The 19,268-nt window shown below is 46.4% G+C and overlaps 1 protein-coding gene across 1 annotated transcript in view; it reads right to left on the reverse strand.

Moving 5' to 3' along the window:
- DDX10 (DEAD-box helicase 10) overlaps positions 1-19,268 on the reverse strand; it is a 265,027-nt gene that overhangs the window by 237,981 nt on the left and 7,778 nt on the right. Inside the window, exon 6 of the mRNA XM_077298338.1 lies at positions 2,826-3,015. Coding sequence (XP_077154453.1) covers positions 2,826-3,015 — 190 coding nt within the window. The remainder of the gene's footprint in view (positions 1-2,825; positions 3,016-19,268) is intronic.

A 19,268-nucleotide genomic window follows, 5' to 3' on the forward strand; every position in this document is an offset into this window, starting at 1 on the left:
TGACTTCGGCATTTAATTTATTAGAGGCCCAGCAGATTAGTCCGTCAGTGAAGGGCTTCTGCCAACGCCTTGTCAGACAAGATAACAGGAGAGCAGTTCTGCAATTTACTACTTCTTGACATTTTCCGTTCTTTCCTCCGCGTCTACAGCTACAACCCCCTCTAGGGCTGCGCACAGACGGGTGTATGTCACAGACCGTACAAGGACCATAACGCCCACACTGACAGCGAGCGTCTCCTGACACGAACATACAGGCTGACAGATACTTGTGTGGTTACAAGTTCAGGTCAGGATACAAGCGGTCAGTCTGGGCATTATGGTCCATGTACGGACTGTGAAACACACTTGTCTGACCCCAGCCTAACACAGACAGAAGGGAGAGCAGAAAGCGGTCACATCCAGGGATTGTTTTTTGCAATACAAGACCATGTTTTTATCAATATCATCTTGGGGTAGATATGATGTTTTGCTTGAACCTTCATTTCTTATTTATTTTTACTGTATTTGTTAGTCCCTTTAGGGGACTCGACCCTGTGATTGCCTCTATCATGGGCTGGCTTTCACAGATCACCGGCTGCTATAACAACCCATCGGCGCCCTGCATTCATAACACAGGAGCGACCCCTTGACTGCACTAGGTAAATGATGGCTTTTGACAGGTTAACAGCCAAGGGCAGCGCTCAGCTTCACCTGCAGATAGATGTTAGAGGCAAATGATGGCCGAATATTACAAGTTGAACCAGCACTAAAGTCAGGGAGATGGCATATGATGTACCCTGTAAGGCATATTATACACAGAACTTAGGACCAATATCACTTTAGCCAAATGAAGAGAACCCATAAGAATAAAAATCAATCAATCTTTATTAGAATCACTTAAAAACAATATAAATTATAAAATATAACAGAGTGAGTGCCCAGTTGGGAGGGGGGGGGGCACCAATCTATCCTATAAATATACTGATATATGAGTGAGCCAAACAATCAAAAGAGGGTAAATATGTAGAATATTAATATAATCACATGGCAATATGATCAAGAATAATCCGTATAGAAATTAAATACCCTGAAGAAGCTGATGGCGAAACGTACGTCGGGGTGAAGGGGGAACGCAAATTCTATCTTTTTTTTTTTTTTGCCTGACCTGCGGTTCTGTCACAAATCTCATAAACAGGTATTGTCATTTGTTTACTCTTATCACTGTGCCGTAGGGTGATAATTTATATGCTGCTGGCTTAATTACAATAAGGATTATTCTTGATTATATTGATATGTGAAGGCATTTGACATTGGGCCATATTGATTTAGTTCCTTGGCATTAATCTGTCTACATAGTCTTCTATCTTTAGTTGTCTCTCTATACCCATTAGCTCAATTCAGTGTCAGTCTATACTGCTATTAATGGGATTATATTCTTTCATATTTGTACAAGTCAATTTGCAATATAAAGTTCCATGCAATAGGACTACTTTTTTTGAACATTTGACGAGCATTATACAACAAAATGGGAGGTCACTGGACCTTGATGGTCTACATATTACCCTCTTAATTCTGTTTGGCTCGCTCATATAGCAGTATATTTATAGGATAGATTGGTGCCCCCCCCCTCCCATTGGGCACTCTGTATTATGTTACAATGTATATTGTTTTTAAGTGATTCTAATAAAGATGTATTCATTTTTATTCTTATCGTTCTCTTCATTTGGCTACAGTGATGTTAGTCGGAACTTGTGTGTATAACATTGACCTGCAGTGCCATTAACTTTAGATATGGACACCTTTTAATTACCAGTACGTCATATGTCATTAGACGGTTAAAGCAGAACGTACGGTAAACAATCAAAATGCCAGAATTGTTGCTCTGTGGGGAAAAAAATAAAATAAAAAAACACAACAGTGGTTAAAGCATCCCATGTACCCAAAGATGTTAAAATATCAAGCATGTCCTGCAAAAAACAAGCCCCAACACAGCTCCATCGACAAGAAATATAAAAAAAGTTTTGGGTCTCAGAAAATGTCGACAAACCAAATTTTTTTAATTTTTTAACACTACAAAAGTATTGCCAGAACCGTATTGACCTGAAGAACCATTTTACCAGAACCTTCAGGTCAATAAAACAGAAGAGTTTAATATTTTTGTTTGTTTTCTCCGTCACCTTTTCTACGCAATTTGAATTTTTTCCCCATTTTCCAGTACACTATATGGTAAACTCAATGGGGTCCTTCAAAACTACAACTCGTCCCACAAAAAAGAAAAAAAAAAAAAAAGCCCTTGTGAGGCAACATGAAAGAAAAAATATAAAGGCTATGGCTCTTGCAAGGAGGGGAGTGAAACAAAAAAAAAATGGAAATTGGCTGCAGTGGAAGGGGTTAATGTATTCTGGTCCTGTAATGCCATTACTGTTGGCCCCGTACAGTACATTAGCCATCTGTAACATTGCATTGGCACGCAGCTGGCAACAAAACCACAGTCATATGTGATAATTATGTGAGGGTCTCACACTGCAGACCCTCCGATCAGCTGTATAAAGGGGGCAGCGAGGACACAGAACAAGCAGCTCAATTTATGGTTTATCTAGAATACGTGCTGCATAGGTCCGTGCCTGGTGCCGAAGCCGAGCTCCACACAGACACTCATTCAACTAATCCGCTGGGGGGGGCCAAGGATTCGGACCCTTGTAGTACAAATTGGGTAAATAGCATGACTAGAATTGATTATATTTTACCCAACAGACGGGGAATTACCGGACAGAGACCAGACCAAACCATTCCCAATGCTACTCTAGATGTACAATAAACTTTCCTAAAGTAAGAAAGTTACTTACCTAAACTTTGCATTCTCATGCACCCACACATACTCCGGGTCTTTAAGGCTCAGACGTGCAAGATCTTTGACAGATTTTGTCTGGGTTGCAGAAAAGAGCAGAGTCTGTCGCTTTGCTGGCAGATTTTCGATAATCGCATTCACTGTATCTGCAAAACCCATATCCAGTATCCGGTCAGCCTCATCCAGGACTGCAACGAGAGCAAACAAGGACATTACATTCCTGCAGGAACTTCTAAGGGTGTTTGCAACTTGCTTCTTTGGGATACGACCAGATGGTGCGGCCGCAGAGCGGTAAAAGAGCGGACAAAGCGGCAGCCACGGGTGACATACGTATAAAAAATTATATATATCTAGTACAGACCAAAAGTTTGGACACACCTTCTCATTTAAAGATTTTTCTGTATTTTCATGACTATGAAAATTGTACATTCACACTGAAGGCATCAAATCTATGAATTAACACGTGTGGAATTATATACTTAACAAAAAAGTGTGAAACAACTGAAATTATGTCTTATATTCTAGGTTCTTCAAAGTAGCCACCTTTTGCTTTGATGACTGCTTTGCACACTCTTGGCATTCTCTTGATGAGCTTCCAGAGGTAGTCACCGGGAATGGTTTTCACTTCACTGGTGTGCCCTGTCAGGTTTAATAAGTGGGATTTCTTGCCTTATAAATGGGGTTGGGACATCAGTTGTGTTGAGCAGAAGTCTGGTGGATACACAACTGATAGTCCTACTGAATAGACTGTTAGAATTTGTATTATGGCAAGAAAAAAGCAGCTAAGTAAAGAAAAACGAGTGGTCATCATTACTTTAAGAAATGGTCAGTCAGTCCGAAAAATTGGGCAAACTTTGAAAGTATCCCCAAGTGCAGTGGCAAAAACCAATATATATATATATATATATATTTTTCTTTGGTGTAAGACATGGTTTCTAAGAGAAATCTTTGGCGGTAGAAGGGGTTTGAAACAAAGTTCTCTCAGGTTACCCCCCCCCCCCCCTGATTTCTGAAGGTATTTGTTAAAATAGAATAGTAAAAGTTGATGATAAAAAAAAAAAACTATATTAAAGCAATGTGTTCATAGCGTCCATTCAAAATCATTATGAAGTTTAACTAAATAACAGAATCCACTGTATAAAAAAAAAAAAAAAAAAGACTTAACCCCTTCATGACCCAGCCTATTTTGGCCTTAATGACCTTGCCGTTTTTTGCAATTCTGACCAGTGTCCCTTTATGAGGTAATAACTCAGGAACGCTTCAACGGATCCTAGCGATTCTGAGATTGTTTTTTCGTGACATATTGGGCTTCATGTTAGTGGTAAATTTAGGTCGATAATTTCTGAGTTTATTTGTGAAAAAAATGGAAATTTGGCGAAAATTTTGAAAATTTCGCAATTTTCACATTTTGAATTTTTATTCTGTTAAACCAGAGAGTTATGTGACACAAAATAGTTAATAAATAACGTTTCCCACATGTCTACTTTACATCAGCACAATTTTGGAAACAAATTTTTTTTTTGCTAGGAAGTTATAAGGGTTAAAATTTGACCTGTGATTTCTCATTTTTACAACAAAATTTACAAAACCATTTTTTTTAGGGACCACCTCACATTTGAAGTCATTTTGAGGGTTCTATATGGCTGAAAATACCCAAAAGTGACACCATTCTAAAAACTGCACCCCTCAAGGTGCTCAAAACCACATTCAAGAAGTTTATTAACCCTTCAGGTGTTTCACAGCAGCAGAAGCAACATGGAAGTAAAAAATGAACATTTAACTTTTTAGTCACAAAAATGATCTTTTAGCAACAATTTTTTTATTTTCCCAAGGGTAAAAGGAAAAACTGGACCACGGACGTTGTTGTCCAATTTGTCCTGAGTACGCTGATACCTCATATGTGGGGGTAAACCACTGTTTGTGCGCACGGCAGGGCTCGGAAGGGAAGGAGCGCCATTTGACTTTTTGAATGAAAAATTGGCTCCAATCTTTAGCGGACACCATGTCGCGTTTGGAGAGCCCCCGTGTGCCTAAACATTGGAGCTCCCCCACAAGTAACCCCATTTTGGAAACTAGACCCCCCAAGGAACTTATCTAGAAGCATAGTGAGCACTTTAAACCCCCAGGTGCTTCACAAATTGATCCGTAAAAATGAAAAAGTACCTTTTTTTCCCCAAAAAATTATTTTAGCCTCAATTTTTTCATTTTCACATGGGCAACAGGATAAAATGGATCCTAAATTTTGTTGGGCAATTTCTCCTGAGTACGCCGATACCTCATATGCGGGGGTAAACCACTGTTTGGGTGCACGGCAAGGCTCGGAAGGGGAGGCGTGCCATTTGACTTTTTGAATGGAAAATTAGCTCCAATCGTTAGCGGACACCATGTCGCGTTTGGAGAGCCCCTGTGTGCCTAAACATTGGAGATGCCCTACAAGTGACCCCATTTTGGAAACTAGACCCCCCAAGGAACTTATCTAGATGCATAGTGAGCACTTACAACCCCCAGGTGCTTCACAGAAGTTTATAACGCAGAGCCGTGAAAATAAAAAATAATTTTTCTTTCCTCAAAAAAGGAGATTTTTGTTTACTTACCGTAAAATCTTTTTCTCCGAGCCAATCATTGGGGGACACAGACCGTGGGTGTTATGCTGCTTGCCACTAGGAGGACACTAAGTGATACAAAGAAAGTTAGCTCCTCCCCTGCAGTATACACCCTCCTGCTGGCCCTCAGCTAACCAGTTCGGTGCAAAAAGCAGTAGGAGATCAGTAACAACATATTAGCTTACAGCATGTCATATCATATATGAGAATATAGCATATCGGATTGTAAAAACAAGCATAAGCCAATACTAGGGTGGGAGCTGTGTCCCCCAATGATTGGCTCGGAGAAAAAGATTTTACGGTAAGTAAACAAAAATCTCCTTTTCTCCTACGCCTCATTGGGGGACACAGACCGTGGGACGTACCAAAGCAGTCCCTGGGTGGGGACAACATCAGATCAGGCTCTGTGTAACCGCTACTTACAAGTGCGCCACCGCGGCCTGCAGAGTCCGCCTGCCCAGAGTCACATCTGTGGAAGTCTGGGAATTATAATGCTTCAAGAATGCATGCGGACTGGACGAATCCGCAAACATGCAGGCGTGTCTTGTTGACGCCTGGTGCCTGAAACCCACGATAGACGGGGAGATAGGCTGTCATCTAACACGGAAGGACTACTGGATGGTGAAAGAATACACCAGGCTAAATGGCCGATGGAGACGGCCAAACCCTTCCTGTAAAAGTCAGGAAGCCTTCCTCTTACCGGTAGGAAACCCAAGATACAGTGTCCAACCTTCGGAAGGACGCCGTCCTCAAGACATACCTACTCAGAGCACTTGCTCTGTCCGGAATATGGGGACCTCATTCCATTTTGTGGAGTGGTGCCAAAAGAGATGAGGGAGGAACTATGCCCTCATGACAGTAGTAATACAATACCACCTTGGTAACTAGGGACAGGGAAGGCTTGAGGACAACCTTGCCTTGAAGGAAATAAGAGAAAAAAGACTGAAAAAGACCCGTTAGCACCGAAGACTCGTCAGGATGAGGATATAGCCGAGAGAAAAGGGGGCAACCTTCCCTAATAGAATAGATCCCAATGATCTAACGGTATGCAATAGGGAAGAATTACATGTGAAAAACATCCTGCGAGGTGGTCCCTACTTGCAGTTTTGTTGCAGAAATACAGAAAGCTACCAGCTCCGCAAGTGAACTGACGTGGTCAGTACGGATGTCCGAGGATCACTGGGGCCCTTTCTGCTTCTGAAAAGTTTTCGGAAGTGGAAACTGGTACCACGGAATAACCGGAGAATGCAGTGCGAAGGCTCCTGGATCTCGAGGCCGAACAACCAACTCCAGTACGCCGGCGATCAGTCAGGACGCTATCCGAGCTACAACTGTAGAGCTCCAGTGAAGGCGGGTCTGATGGAATACTTCCGGTGAAGTTCCCACTCACTTGAGGTGAAACCCTGACGACTAAATATGTTCGCAGCCCAGAGTTCCACTTCTGGGATATGAACTGCCAAGATCACCGAGTGATAGATCTCGGCCCATGTGAGGTACTTTGGCCATGGTGCTTGAACGTGGGTACTCGCTAGATGATTGACGTATGACACAGCCGTGGCGTTGTCCAAGTGAATTCGGATGGGTTGACCCGCCATAAGGAGTGGACCTACTATAGGACTACCCTTGAGATCTCCAGAGCAATGATCGGGAGAAGAGGACTGGCATTGGAAGTTACTAGTAACCATGGAACCGGGAGAAAAAACTCCGGATGAAGAAGGAACTCAGAGACTATCGTCTGAAAGGCTCTTGACTTGCTGAAAACTAACGGAGCAAAGGAAACTGTTTCCATTGTCGTCTCCGTTTTTTTTTTTTTTTTTGGAACCCTCCCAGCAAATCGAATGAAATGAGGGGATGAGTGAGCAAGAGCGCGAGCTCCCGTTGAAAAACCATGACCTTGTCCGGAGGGAGATTTACCACCCTTCTGGAGGAATACTGGATCATCCTCAAAAAGGATATCTGCTGGGCTGGAAATGAGGAGTTGTCTAAGTCTAGCCACCAGCCCAGGTGAGAGGGTATCGCAAGAGATATAGACGACTTAGCGTAGTCCTGCAAGGGTGGGTAAACAGTCGGTCAAACAGGATAGGACGACCACGCCTCTAGGTGCAAGATGACAGCCACCATGACCCTTGCGCCGAAGAACAAGGTCGTGACTTAAATGCTATTCACGAATGGAAAAGCAAAGGAATTTTTGAAGAGGTTAGGCATCCCGAATGTCGATGGATGCCCGAAACTGCACCTTTTTTGTTGAAGTAATGGCTGAGCGGATGAGACTCCATTCGAAGAAGAAGAAGAACCTTGTGAAAAGATTGTTAGAAGTTTGAGGTCCGGAATCGGTCCTACTTATCGTTCCACCTTTTAGTAACCAAGATCCCTTAGATCTAGACTGTCCTGGACAACCCTTTCACTGTTGGTCGGGGCTGCGGAAACGTACGATTGTTCGTTAGTCTCCCGCTCAAGAATATGATTGACCAGCTGAACTGTCTTCAGGAAAGGGATACTGGTGTGAATCAAAGTAGTTAAGGGCTCTAAGCAGGAGACCGTTGCTCTAGCATCCATGCGGCGGATAGGGAGGTTAAAGGGCTGGACCCGTAGTTGCCAAACGGAACAAACCAGATGTGCTATTTGACAGATCGTGGCATTTTTAATTAAGGACATATCGGGCAGGGATACTGGTAGGTAACCCACAGGAGATTGTACCCGGTTAATCTGCCGAGTGGCAGAATGCGCCGCTGCTTCCAGCAGGTCATTGCAGAGTTAAAAATTAGGAGCCTCGATCCACCATCCTCTTAACAAGGAAGTGGAGAGGGAAATTCGCCTACTTGCATCTTCTGTTAAATAGTGGTGATGCAGAGGGGGGTGCTCAGACGCCCGAAAAAAAGGATGCCTCTGTACATCCACAGAGTGCAGGTCTCCGGGTGGACAGGACAGGCTGTCTGGCGTTAGGCCTGGACCTTCGAGTGCCCGTCTGTTGATGGTGTGGGGAGACCGGCGCCCTTTAAAGTGCCTGTCGCCCTTAAAAATCAGACCAGGCATAGCGTCCCACGTAGAGGCTTCTGTCCAGTGAATCGCATATCCGGACTGGATGGCAAAAGCTCTACGAGGGAGTTTAGGCTGAGGGAACTAGTTACACTGGGATAAACTGGGCTCGGCGGCAGAGGGCTCCTCAATTATGACCAGTTTCGGATTGGTCATGGTGCCCTCAAGACCAGGGAATACTGGTCGTGTGCCGTTAAGACCAGGGAAAACTGGTCGTGTGCCTTTAAGACCAGGGAATACTGGTCGTGTGCCTTTAAGACCAGGGAATACTGGTCGTGTGCCTTTAAGACCAGGGAATACTGGTCGTGTGCCTTTAAGACCAGGGAATACTGGTCGTGTGCCTTTAAGACCAGGGATTACTGGTCGTGTGCCTTTAAGACCAGGGATTACTGGTCGTGTGGCTTTAAGACCAGAGAATGCTGGTCGTGTGCCTTTAAGACCAGGGAATACTGGTAGTGCGCCATTAAGACCAGGGAATACTGGTCGCGTGCCTTTAAGACCAGGGAAAACTGGACGTGTGCCTTTAAAACCCGGGAATTCTGGTCACGCGCCCTTAAGACCAGGGAATACTGGTCACGCGCCTTTAAGACCAGGGAATACTGGTCACGTGCCTTTAAGACCAGGGAATACTGGTCACGTGCCTTTAAGACCAGGGAATACTGGTCACGTGCCTTTAAGACCAGGGAATTCTGGTCACGCGCCCTTAAGACCAGGGAATACTGGTCACGCGCCTTTAAGACCAGGGAATACTGGTCACGTGCCTTTAAGACCAGGGAATACTGGTCACGTGCTTTTAAGACCAGGGGATACTGGTCACGTACCCTTAAGACCAGGGAATACTGGTCACGAGCCTTTAAGACCAGGAAATACTGGTCACGTGCCTTTAAGACCAGGGAATACTGGTCACGTGCCTTTAAGACCAGAGAATACTGGTCGTGTGACTTTAAGACCGGGAATACTGGTCATGCGGGTTTAGGTAAAATCTCGCAGCGAGCGAGAAGCGCCAATTTAGGGGACGGAGCTACAGGCACGACGTGGGCGGAGCCTCGAAACTTCCATGATAGGCCCCAGCCGGGGCGTAAATTTCTGCAGCCGGCGTCAGCGTAAGAGTTAGGGGTGGTCACCCGTTGCTCGAGAAAATTGAGCGCTTCCGCGTCAGGCGCTAAGCGCCGGGAAAAAAGGCTAAGCCGCCTTGAGGCGACACAGTGCGCTTCTGGAGGTGCGGACTACACATCGGCCGAAGCCGGGAGCTAAATTTGTTAGCCGGCTGGAGCGATACCTCAGGGAGGTGGTCACAGGGAAGTCTGAGACTGCCTGTCAATATCCCGCTGCAGAAGCCCATTGCTGGCAGGATCCCTTACCAACGGTGTGCGTCCCGGCATGGAGCCGCCGCGGATGTCGGGTATTGCAGCGTGGACGGTGCAGGGGTAGAGAGATAAACCTCAATCCATCATCCCTTCGTTAGGGAGGTGGAGAGGAACCGTCCGCCTCCTTGTCCGCTTTCACAGTGGTGGAGGCTGCCCGGACCATGGAGGGGGGCTTCTTCCACGAAGTTCAGCCCATCGGGACCATGAAAGCACCTCCGCTCCTGAAAGGTATTTCACTGCGGCCTAGTCCGGCTGCAAAAGCCGGGGACTAAATTTATGGAGCCTGCCGGTGGAGCGCGTCGGCGGGCCGCACGCCGAATGATTGCCGCTGGCGTACCGGCCAGTGGCACCCCCAAGACCGCATCTTCCAGTCAGGCAGCGTGAGGAAGCATGGCCCCCGAGATCTGCAGGGCGCCTCTCGTCCCAGACGAGAAGCGCCGATATAGGGGGCGGAGTTACGGCCGTGGGAGGGATCTGCCCACTGCGGCCTACTCCAGCTGAAAAGCCGGGTACTAAATTTCCAGCCTGCCTGGGGATGCGCGGCGGCCGCAACGGAGCGACGCTAACCGCCGCAGTTCCCGACCCATAGAGGCCACTGCGGCCTACTCCGGCTGAAAAGCCGGGGACTAAATTTCCGGCCTGCCCGGCGGTGTGAGGTGGTGCGGCCGCAAAGCGATCCGGAGCGCAGGAGGGGAACTCCTGATGTACTCACAGTCCGGTAATGCAGGTCCCCCTGTCCCTGCGCGCTCCATCCTCATCTGCAATCCCTTTGGGCTCTGCCGCAAGTATGCAACGCCATGTGATGTGGGCCTTGTATGTCGGGCCACCGGAGAGGAACATTAGAGCAGGCTCTATGTGCTCGCCGTCTTGCAGGGGGAAGGGAAATCGGGACCAAAGATGGAAACCCGTTGCCCGAGTAAAATTTGGCGTGCTCCCGCGTCGCAGGAGAGGGACGGGGAGGTATACTCGCCGTGCTCGCCTGTTGCTGGTTCGGGGGAGAGCGGGTCCCATAAAAAAGGATCCGTCGCCCCCTTCACTCCGTTGAATAAAAAATAAAAATTTACAGAAAAATTAAAATTAAAATAAGAAAGTTGGGGTCTGAAAACAGACCCAAGTGCCTCCTACAGACACTAAGCAAGAACTGGTTAGCTGAGGGCCAGCAGGAGGGTGTATACTGCAGGGGAGGAGCTATTCTTTCTGTATTACTTAGTGTCCTCCTAGTGGCAAGCAGCATAACACCCACGGTCTGTGTCCCCCAATGAGGCGTAGGAGAAATGATTTTTAGCCCAGAATTTTTTATTTTCCCAAGGGTAATAGGAGAAATTGGACCCCAAATGTTGTTGTCCAGTTTGTCCTGAGTACGATGATACCCCATATGTGGGGGTAAACCACTGTTTTGGCACACGTCGGGGTTCGGAAGGGAAGTAGTGACGTTTTGAAATGCAGACTTTGATGGAATGCTCTGCGGGCGTCAGGTTGCTTTTGCAGAGCCCCTGATGTGCCTAAACAGTAGGAACTCCCAACAAGTGACTCCATTTTGGAAACTAGACCCCCAAGGGAACTTATCTAGATGTGTAGTGAGCACTTTGAACCCCCAAGTGCTTCACATAAGTTTATAACTCAGAGCCGTGAAAATAATAAATGTATTTCCTTTCCTCAAAAATATTTTTTTAGCCCAGAATTTTTTATTTTTGCAAGAGTAACAGGAGAAATTGGACCCCAAAAGTTGTTGTCCAGTTTCTCCTGAGTACGCTGATACCCCATATATGGGGGTAAACCACTGTTTGGGTACATGCCGGGGGTCGGAAGGGAAGTAGTGACGTTTTGGAATGCAGACTTTGATGGAATGGTCTGCGGGCATCATGTTACGTTTGCAGAGCCCCTGATATGCCTAAACAGTAGAAACCCCCCACAAGTGACCCCATTTTGGAAACTAGACCCCCCAAGGAACTTATCTAGATGTGTGGTGAGCACGTTTAACCCCCAAGTGCTTCACAGAAGTTTACAACGCAGAGCAGTGAAAATAAAAAATCATTTTTCTTTCCTCAAAAAAGATGTTTTAGCAAGCAATTTTTTATTTTCACAAGGGTAACAGGAGAAATTGGGCCCCAATATTTGTTGCCCAGTTTGTTGTGAGTGTGCTGGTACCCCATATGTGGGGGTAAACCACTGTTTGGGCACATGTCAGGGCTCAGAAGGGAAGTAGTGACATTTGAAATGCAGACTTTGATGGAATGGTCTGCGGGCATCACGTTGCATTTGCAGAGGCCCTGATGTGCCTAAACAGTAGAAACACCCCACAAGTGACCCCATTTTGGAAACTAGACCCCCGAAGGAACTTATCTAGATGTGTAGTGAGCACTTTCAACCCCCAAGTGCTTCACAGAAGTTTATAACGCAGAGCCGTGAAAATAAAAAATAATTGTTCTTTCCTCAAAAATTATGTTTTAGCAAGTAATTTTTTATTTTTGCAAGGGTAACAGGAGAAATTGGACCCCAACAGTTGTTGCCCAGTTTGTCCTGAGTACGCTGGTACCCCATATGTGGGGGTAAACCACTGTTTGGGCGCACGTCGGGGCTTGGAAGGGAGGGAGCACCATTTGACTTTTTGAACGCAAGATTGGCTGGAATCAATGGTGGCGCCATGTTGCGTTTGGAGACCCCTGATGTGCCTAAACAGTGGAAACCCCTCAATTCTAACTTCAACACTAACCCCAACACACCCCTAATCCTAATCCCAACTGTAGCCATAACCCTAATCACAACCCTAACCCCAACACACCCCTAACCACAACCCTAACCGCAACACACCCGTAACCCTAATTCCAACCCTAATCCTAACCCTAATCCCAACCCTAACCACAACTGTAACCCCAACGCACCCCTAACCCTATCCGTAACCCTAACCACAAGCCTAATCTTAACCCTATTTCCAACCCTAGCCCTAATTCCAACCCTAACCCTAAGGCTATGTGCCCACGTTGCGGATTCGTGTGAGATTTTTCCGCACGATTTTTGAAAAATCTGCAGGTAAAAGGCACTGCGTTTTACCTGCGGATTTACAGCAGATTTCCAGTGTTTTTTTGTGCGGATTTCACCTGCGGATTCCTATTGAGGAACAGGTGTAAAACGCTGCGGAATCCGCACAAAGAATTGACATGCTGCGGAAAATACAACGCAGCGTTTCTGCACGGAATTTTCCGCACCATGGGCACAGCGGATTTGGTTTTCCATAGGTGTACATGGTACTGTAAACCTGATGGAAAACTGCTACGAATGCGCAGCGGCCAATCCGCTGCGGATCCGCGGCCAATCCGCTGCAGATCCGCGGCCAATCCGCTGCAGATCCGCGGCCGATCCGCTGCAGATCCGCGGCCAATCCGCTGCAGATCCGCGGCCAATCCGCTGCAGATCCGCGGCCAATCCGCTGCAGATCCGCGGCCAATCCGCTGCAGATCCGCGGCCAATCCGCTGCAGATCCGCAGCCAAATCCGCACTGTGTGCACATGCCATAACCCTAACCCTACCCGTAACCCTAAAAAAAAAACCAAAAAAGCGTACAACAGAGCAAAGTATTCAGACCGCCAACAACTTCTCTTCTCTTCCAGATCGGTTAAAAGCACAAATCAGGTCAGATTCGTCACACAGTACCACTCCAGGTGGGGGGAGATGTCTAATGTTCTGGCCAAGTATTGGCCCATTTTGCTCGCTGATCCTATCTTGAGACAATATCTGCCCTTACATCCCTCTGTTACGGCACGGAGATCTAAAAATTTGGGGGATCACCTTGTTAGGAGTTATTTGAAACCAATAACGCCACCTCCAATTTTTTCCAGTGCACCTGGTCATTCTCGATGGGGTTGCAGACCATGCGGGAAGTGCATAGCGTGCCCCAACATCGATTCTGCTACGCATTTTTTGGCATCAGATGGCCGTGAATTTACCATCACACACACGATCAATTGCCAAACCACGATGGTGGTGTATCATGGAACTTGCCCATGCAATAAAATTTACATTGGGCTCACGACACGTACCCTTAAAGTTAGAACACGGGAGCATGTATGTGACATCTTGGCGGCTGCAAAAGTGGAGAATGCGGAGTGTCTTAAAACCATTCCTAGACACTTCAAATTATATCATTCATGTGACCCCTCTGGCTTCAGGATTAAGGGCATTGATCATCTGATTGTCGACTTACGTGGTGGCAAACTCAGCCGCCATTTAGCGCAGAAAGAGGCGCGATGGATATGGAGACTTCAGACATTACATCCTTTGGGTCTCAATGAAAGCCTTAGTTTTGCCCCTTTTCTTTAATTTATCTATCTCCTTGATCATTTTTCAGCACGCTTTTTAATTGGTATCTCGTCTTGTGTTATTTATTTTAACCCTTGTGTTTATTATTTTATCCTTTTTAGATTAGGTCCTTTGGATCATCAATATTGCGACCTCTTGCTTCTGCACTTCTTCTTTTTAAATATGTGGAATATCACCTGTTATGAAGATTACAGCATCTTATCTATGGATTCTCCATTCTTATATTTGTATTGATTTTTTGTATTTTGCTGTGGTATTGATGTTATCACTTTTCTATTATTATATTAATTGCTTCTGTATAGTAGTTTTATTGACTTGTATTTTATAGTCTCTAATGTACCTTTTAGTGGGGTATTTTATTTCACATTTTTTGCACTTCGCACTTTATCATATTGCACATTTATAGGTCTATTTTTTTGCTTTTTGGTCCGCAATGTTTTTAATTCTGCTTATTTTAATATTGGCTTGGGTTTCTCAACCAGCGTTTTCCTTCCCTTAGCGCCGCTCTTATTATACTTACCTGATCCTGTGCGCATGCGCGTCGGCGCTCTGTTGCCGGGCGACACTGGCGGCGTCTCACAGGCTTGTCTGGGGTTCGGCGAAGCCGCCGCTCATGTGATCGCATGTGGGCGGGCCTTGGTGACGCGCTCCCCGGCCTTGCTTGACGCCCTCTGTGTCGCTCTGCTCTCTGGAAGCCGACTTGCGCATGCGCCGCTACATGGGTCCTTTTTGTAACGGCGCTTCGGATTGGTTCCTCTAACACTTAAAACGCTGGCTCTTACTGATGATGCCATACCCCCGGAAGAAGGCACGAGGCCGAAACGCGGCGTTGGGGTGGGTGGCAGCACGGTCCCGCAGGTAATACAACTTGTTTATTGCTACTTTGAAGCATCCGACATTCTTTAGTCTTACAGCCTTTTTTTATTTGTGCCTCCTCACTACTGAAGTCACTTTGAGTCATATACAATTGGGGTGCATTTTCTCTAGGCTTATTGTGATGCTCTCTATTTAGTGTTGCCTGCTGTTCTTTGTGGTGCCACCTCCATGGTGTGCTCCCTGTCATTTGTCCTGTGGTTTCTCTTTGTATTATTTTGTATTCAATAAAGTTGTTTTTATGCTTTACTTTTGGTTCTTTTGGTGCTTTTTTCTCATTGGTTTACATGTCCTTGGCACTGAACCCTGCTATACATACCCTGACACCCCTTCTAATATTTAGGTGTGGTGTGTATATTCTATTTTCGGATTTACCTACCCGTAACCCTAACCCTACCCCTAGTTCTAACCCTAACCCTAGTGGAAAAAGAAAAAAAAATATTTTCTTTATTTTATTATTGTCCCTACCTATGGGGGTGATAAAGGGGGGGGGTTATTAATTATTTTTTTTATTTTGATCGCTGTGATAGAACCTACCACAGCGATCAAAATGTACTTTGTAATGAATCTGCCGGCCGGCAGATTCGGCGGGCGCACTGAGCATGCGCCCGCCATTTTGGAAGATGGCGGCGCCCATGATGGAGGCGGACGGGCACCGGGAGCCTCGGTAAGTATAAGGGGGGGGGGGGAGATCGGGGCACGGGGGGGGGGGCGTCGGAGCACGGGGGGGTGACATAGGAGCAGGGGGGAGCGGACAGGAGGACGGGGGAGCGGAGCACAGGACGGAGGGGACCAGACCCCATAACGGAGCACTGGGGGGGGCGATCGGTAGGGTGGGGGGGGGGGGGTCACTTCAGGTTTTCCAGCCATGGCCGATGATATTGCAGCATCGGCCATGGCTGGATTGTAATATTTCACCAGTTTTTTTAGGTGAAATATTACAAATCGCTCTGATTGGCAGTTTCCCTTTCAACAGCCAATCAGAGCGATCGTAGCACCGGGGGGGTGAAGCCACACCCCCTGGGCTGAAGTACCACTCCCCCTGTCCCTGCAGAACGGGTGAAATCGGAGTTAACCCTTTCACCCGCTCTGCAGCGACGCGATCATTCCATGACGCCACATAGGCGTCATGGGTCGGATTGGCACGGGTTTTCATGACGCCTACGTGGCGTCATGGGTCGGGAAGGGGTTAAAGATGTTGTCCACTACTTGGGAAGTTGGACAGCTCATGACCAAGGGTAATGATAAATCTATAGATGAGTCACATGATGGGGGGCCGCTTTAAGATACTTAGCTGGAATGTGAGAGGTCTGGCGGATACGTCTAGGCGAGCTGCGAGTTTGCAGTATGCAAGAGACCAACGGGCTTCTATGATATGCTTGTTGGAGACGCACTTGGTACGGGAGAGGGTGAACGTGCTAAATAGACGATGGTTTCAAAAGGGATATCATTCTACCTTTTCAACGTACTCGCGGGGTGTGTCAATCTTAGTACCGGTGGGAGTGCAGTATGAGGAAGTGAAGGTATGTGTGGATGCGGATGGTCAATATGTGGTAATACACTGTTTAGTATATGGAGCGAGGGTGTGTGTGGCGGCAATGTATATTCCACCTCCTTATTCAAGCAGGAAGATTAGAGAGGTATTGGAAAGAGTGGAACGATGGGGACCGATGCCTCTGTTAATTATTGGAGACTTGAATAATATTTGTGATGACTTTTGGGATAAAAATAAGAATACCCAGAATAGGTCGGGGGGGCATACGACACCATTTGGAACCTATGTTGGTGAAATTGGTTTGATTTACCTGTGGAGAGTTAGACATGTTGGAGAGAGAAGGTACTCATGTTATTCTCCAGCTCATGCTACGTTGTCCAGAATTGATATGGCGCTGGGTAATCGTCTGTTAGATACAATGGTGGGGGAGGTGCGATATCTGCCGAGGGCCCTTTCGGATCATAGTCCAATTGAGGTGGAGCTTGGATTGTTAAGGGCGCAGGCCGCAAGTAGGAGAGAATGGAAGATCCATCCTAATTGGTTACATAGTTTGGATTTGGAATGTATAGGACAGGAGGTGGCGGAATTCTTTGTCTTAAACGAAGGGAGTACAGAAGCTATTATTGTTTGGGATGCAATGAAGGCGTATCTGAGAGGATTACTATTTAGAGATATTAGTAGGTGTAAGCGGAAGACAAGGGAGGCAGAGAGGGTGGCGGTTGATGAGTTGAGGGCTGCAGAAGATGAGATGGTAGTGGTGGGAACTCCTGAGGCTGGGAAGAGATTGAAAACAGCGCAAAATCAAATGGAAAAAATTCTTTTGAGCAAAGCTGAAAGGAAGCGGGAATTTCAAAAGGTGACTTATTATCAAGAGGGAGAGATGGTGGGCCATATGCTGTCATTGGTGGCTTCTGCTCAGAGAAGCTCCTCATTTGTCCATTCGATAGAATCTGCTGATGGGAGTGGGGTTACTGAGACATCTGAGATTTTAAAGGTTTTTGCGGACTTCTATGCGGACTTATATTCCTCCCGGGTTGTTGGGTCGGTTGGAGATGCAGTGACTTTCTTGGAGAGTCTGGAATTACCGACATTGAGTGAAGTGGATAGGGAGAGCTTGGAAGCCCCTATCACTGAGGAGGAACTGAGTCAGGCACTGAAGTGTATGGCTAATGGGAAGGCGCCTGGGGTTGATGGGTTGCCCGCCGAAATTTATAAAAGCTTGGGAGAGGTGTTGATTCCTAGATTAAAGTCGGTTCTGGAGGAAGCTAGGTGTCATGGGTGCCTGCCAGCCTCTATGAGGGAGGCTATTATAGTGGTTATTCCGAAGGAAGATAAAGATCTGAGAAAACCTGAGTCATATCGCCCAATCTCTTTATTAACCATGGATGTCAAACTTCTGGCTAAGGTGTTAGCCTCTCGTCTGTCTAGTGTTATCACTAGTCTTGTTCATCCAGATCAGTCTGGCTTTATGCCTGATAGATCTACAGCGGTTAACTTACGGAGGCTATATATGAATCTGCAGCTGAGTTCGGATAACTGTGGCCGGAGAGTTATTGCGTCTTTGCATGCCCATAAGGCGTTTGACAGTGTGGAGTGGGAATATCTATGGCAGGTGTTGAAGCGCATGGGTATTGGACCGCAGTTTGTGTCTTGGATCCAGCTCCTATATTCATCACCGACAGCTAGAATTAGAGTAAACGGGGAAATGTCTCAACCTATAAAGCTGGCTAGGGGTACAAGACAGGGGTGCCCGCTTTCACCTATTTTGTTTGCTCTGGCTGTGGAGCCTTTGGCAGCCAAGATTCGGCAATCTGAGGGGGTCCTTGGGTTCAAATATGGGAAGGTCGAGGAAAAGATAGCGTTGTACGCGGATGATGTTTTATTGTTTTTGGCTGACCCGGATTACTCTTTGAAAGGAGCCATTGAGATTATTGAGAGATTTGGTTCATGGTCGGGACTGACGATAAACTGGGAAAAATCGGTTCTATTCAGGGTAGATGGTGTGGGGGAGAATGAGAATGAGTTATTGGGAGAGGGGCGGCTTAAGGTGACATCTCATTTTAAATATCTTGGGATATGGATTGCGGTGCCAGTTACGGAATATCTACAAAGGAATTTGACTCCTGTTATGGGAGTGTTAAAGGCGAAGGTGGATGCGTGGAATAAGTTGCACTTGTCGGTGGTAGGAAGGGTTAATCTTATTAAAATGGTTCTGATGCCCAAAATATTATATGTTCTTCATAACGCGCCAGTTTGGATCCCACGTGGGAAATTTCGTCAGATAAATGGCATTTTTAGAAGTTTGATATGGGGGAAGAAATACTCACGTATTAGCCTGGAGACGCTTCAGCGACCCAAGGAAGATGGTGGTTTGGCTCTGCCCAACCCCGAACTATATTTTCTTGCAGCTCAGAGTCAGCATTTGAGGGGCTGGGAACGAGTGGCGTCTTCAAATGCGGTACAAAAATTGATGGAGGGGGTGACAGGCAGGCGCCCGGTGGTGCAGTGTTTGGAGGATGGCTCCTTGGGAGCTTTGGGAAAATTATATCCAACCATGTTTCTGATAAGTAAGTTGTGGAACAGACTGAAGCATATTCGGGGGGTTACGGGCTTGACTAGATTTACACCGCTATGGCTTAATAATAATTTAGTGGAATTTGCGGCTCTGGGGGTGCTGATGGAGTGGCAGGCAAAAGGTATCTGTTATGTTAGTCAGATAGTTCAACAACGAGTATTAAAATCATTTTCCC

The sequence above is a fragment of the Ranitomeya variabilis genome, chromosome 3 (genome assembly GCF_051348905.1).
Source record: "Ranitomeya variabilis isolate aRanVar5 chromosome 3, aRanVar5.hap1, whole genome shotgun sequence".
NCBI classification, from domain to species: Eukaryota; Metazoa; Chordata; class Amphibia; order Anura; family Dendrobatidae; genus Ranitomeya; species Ranitomeya variabilis.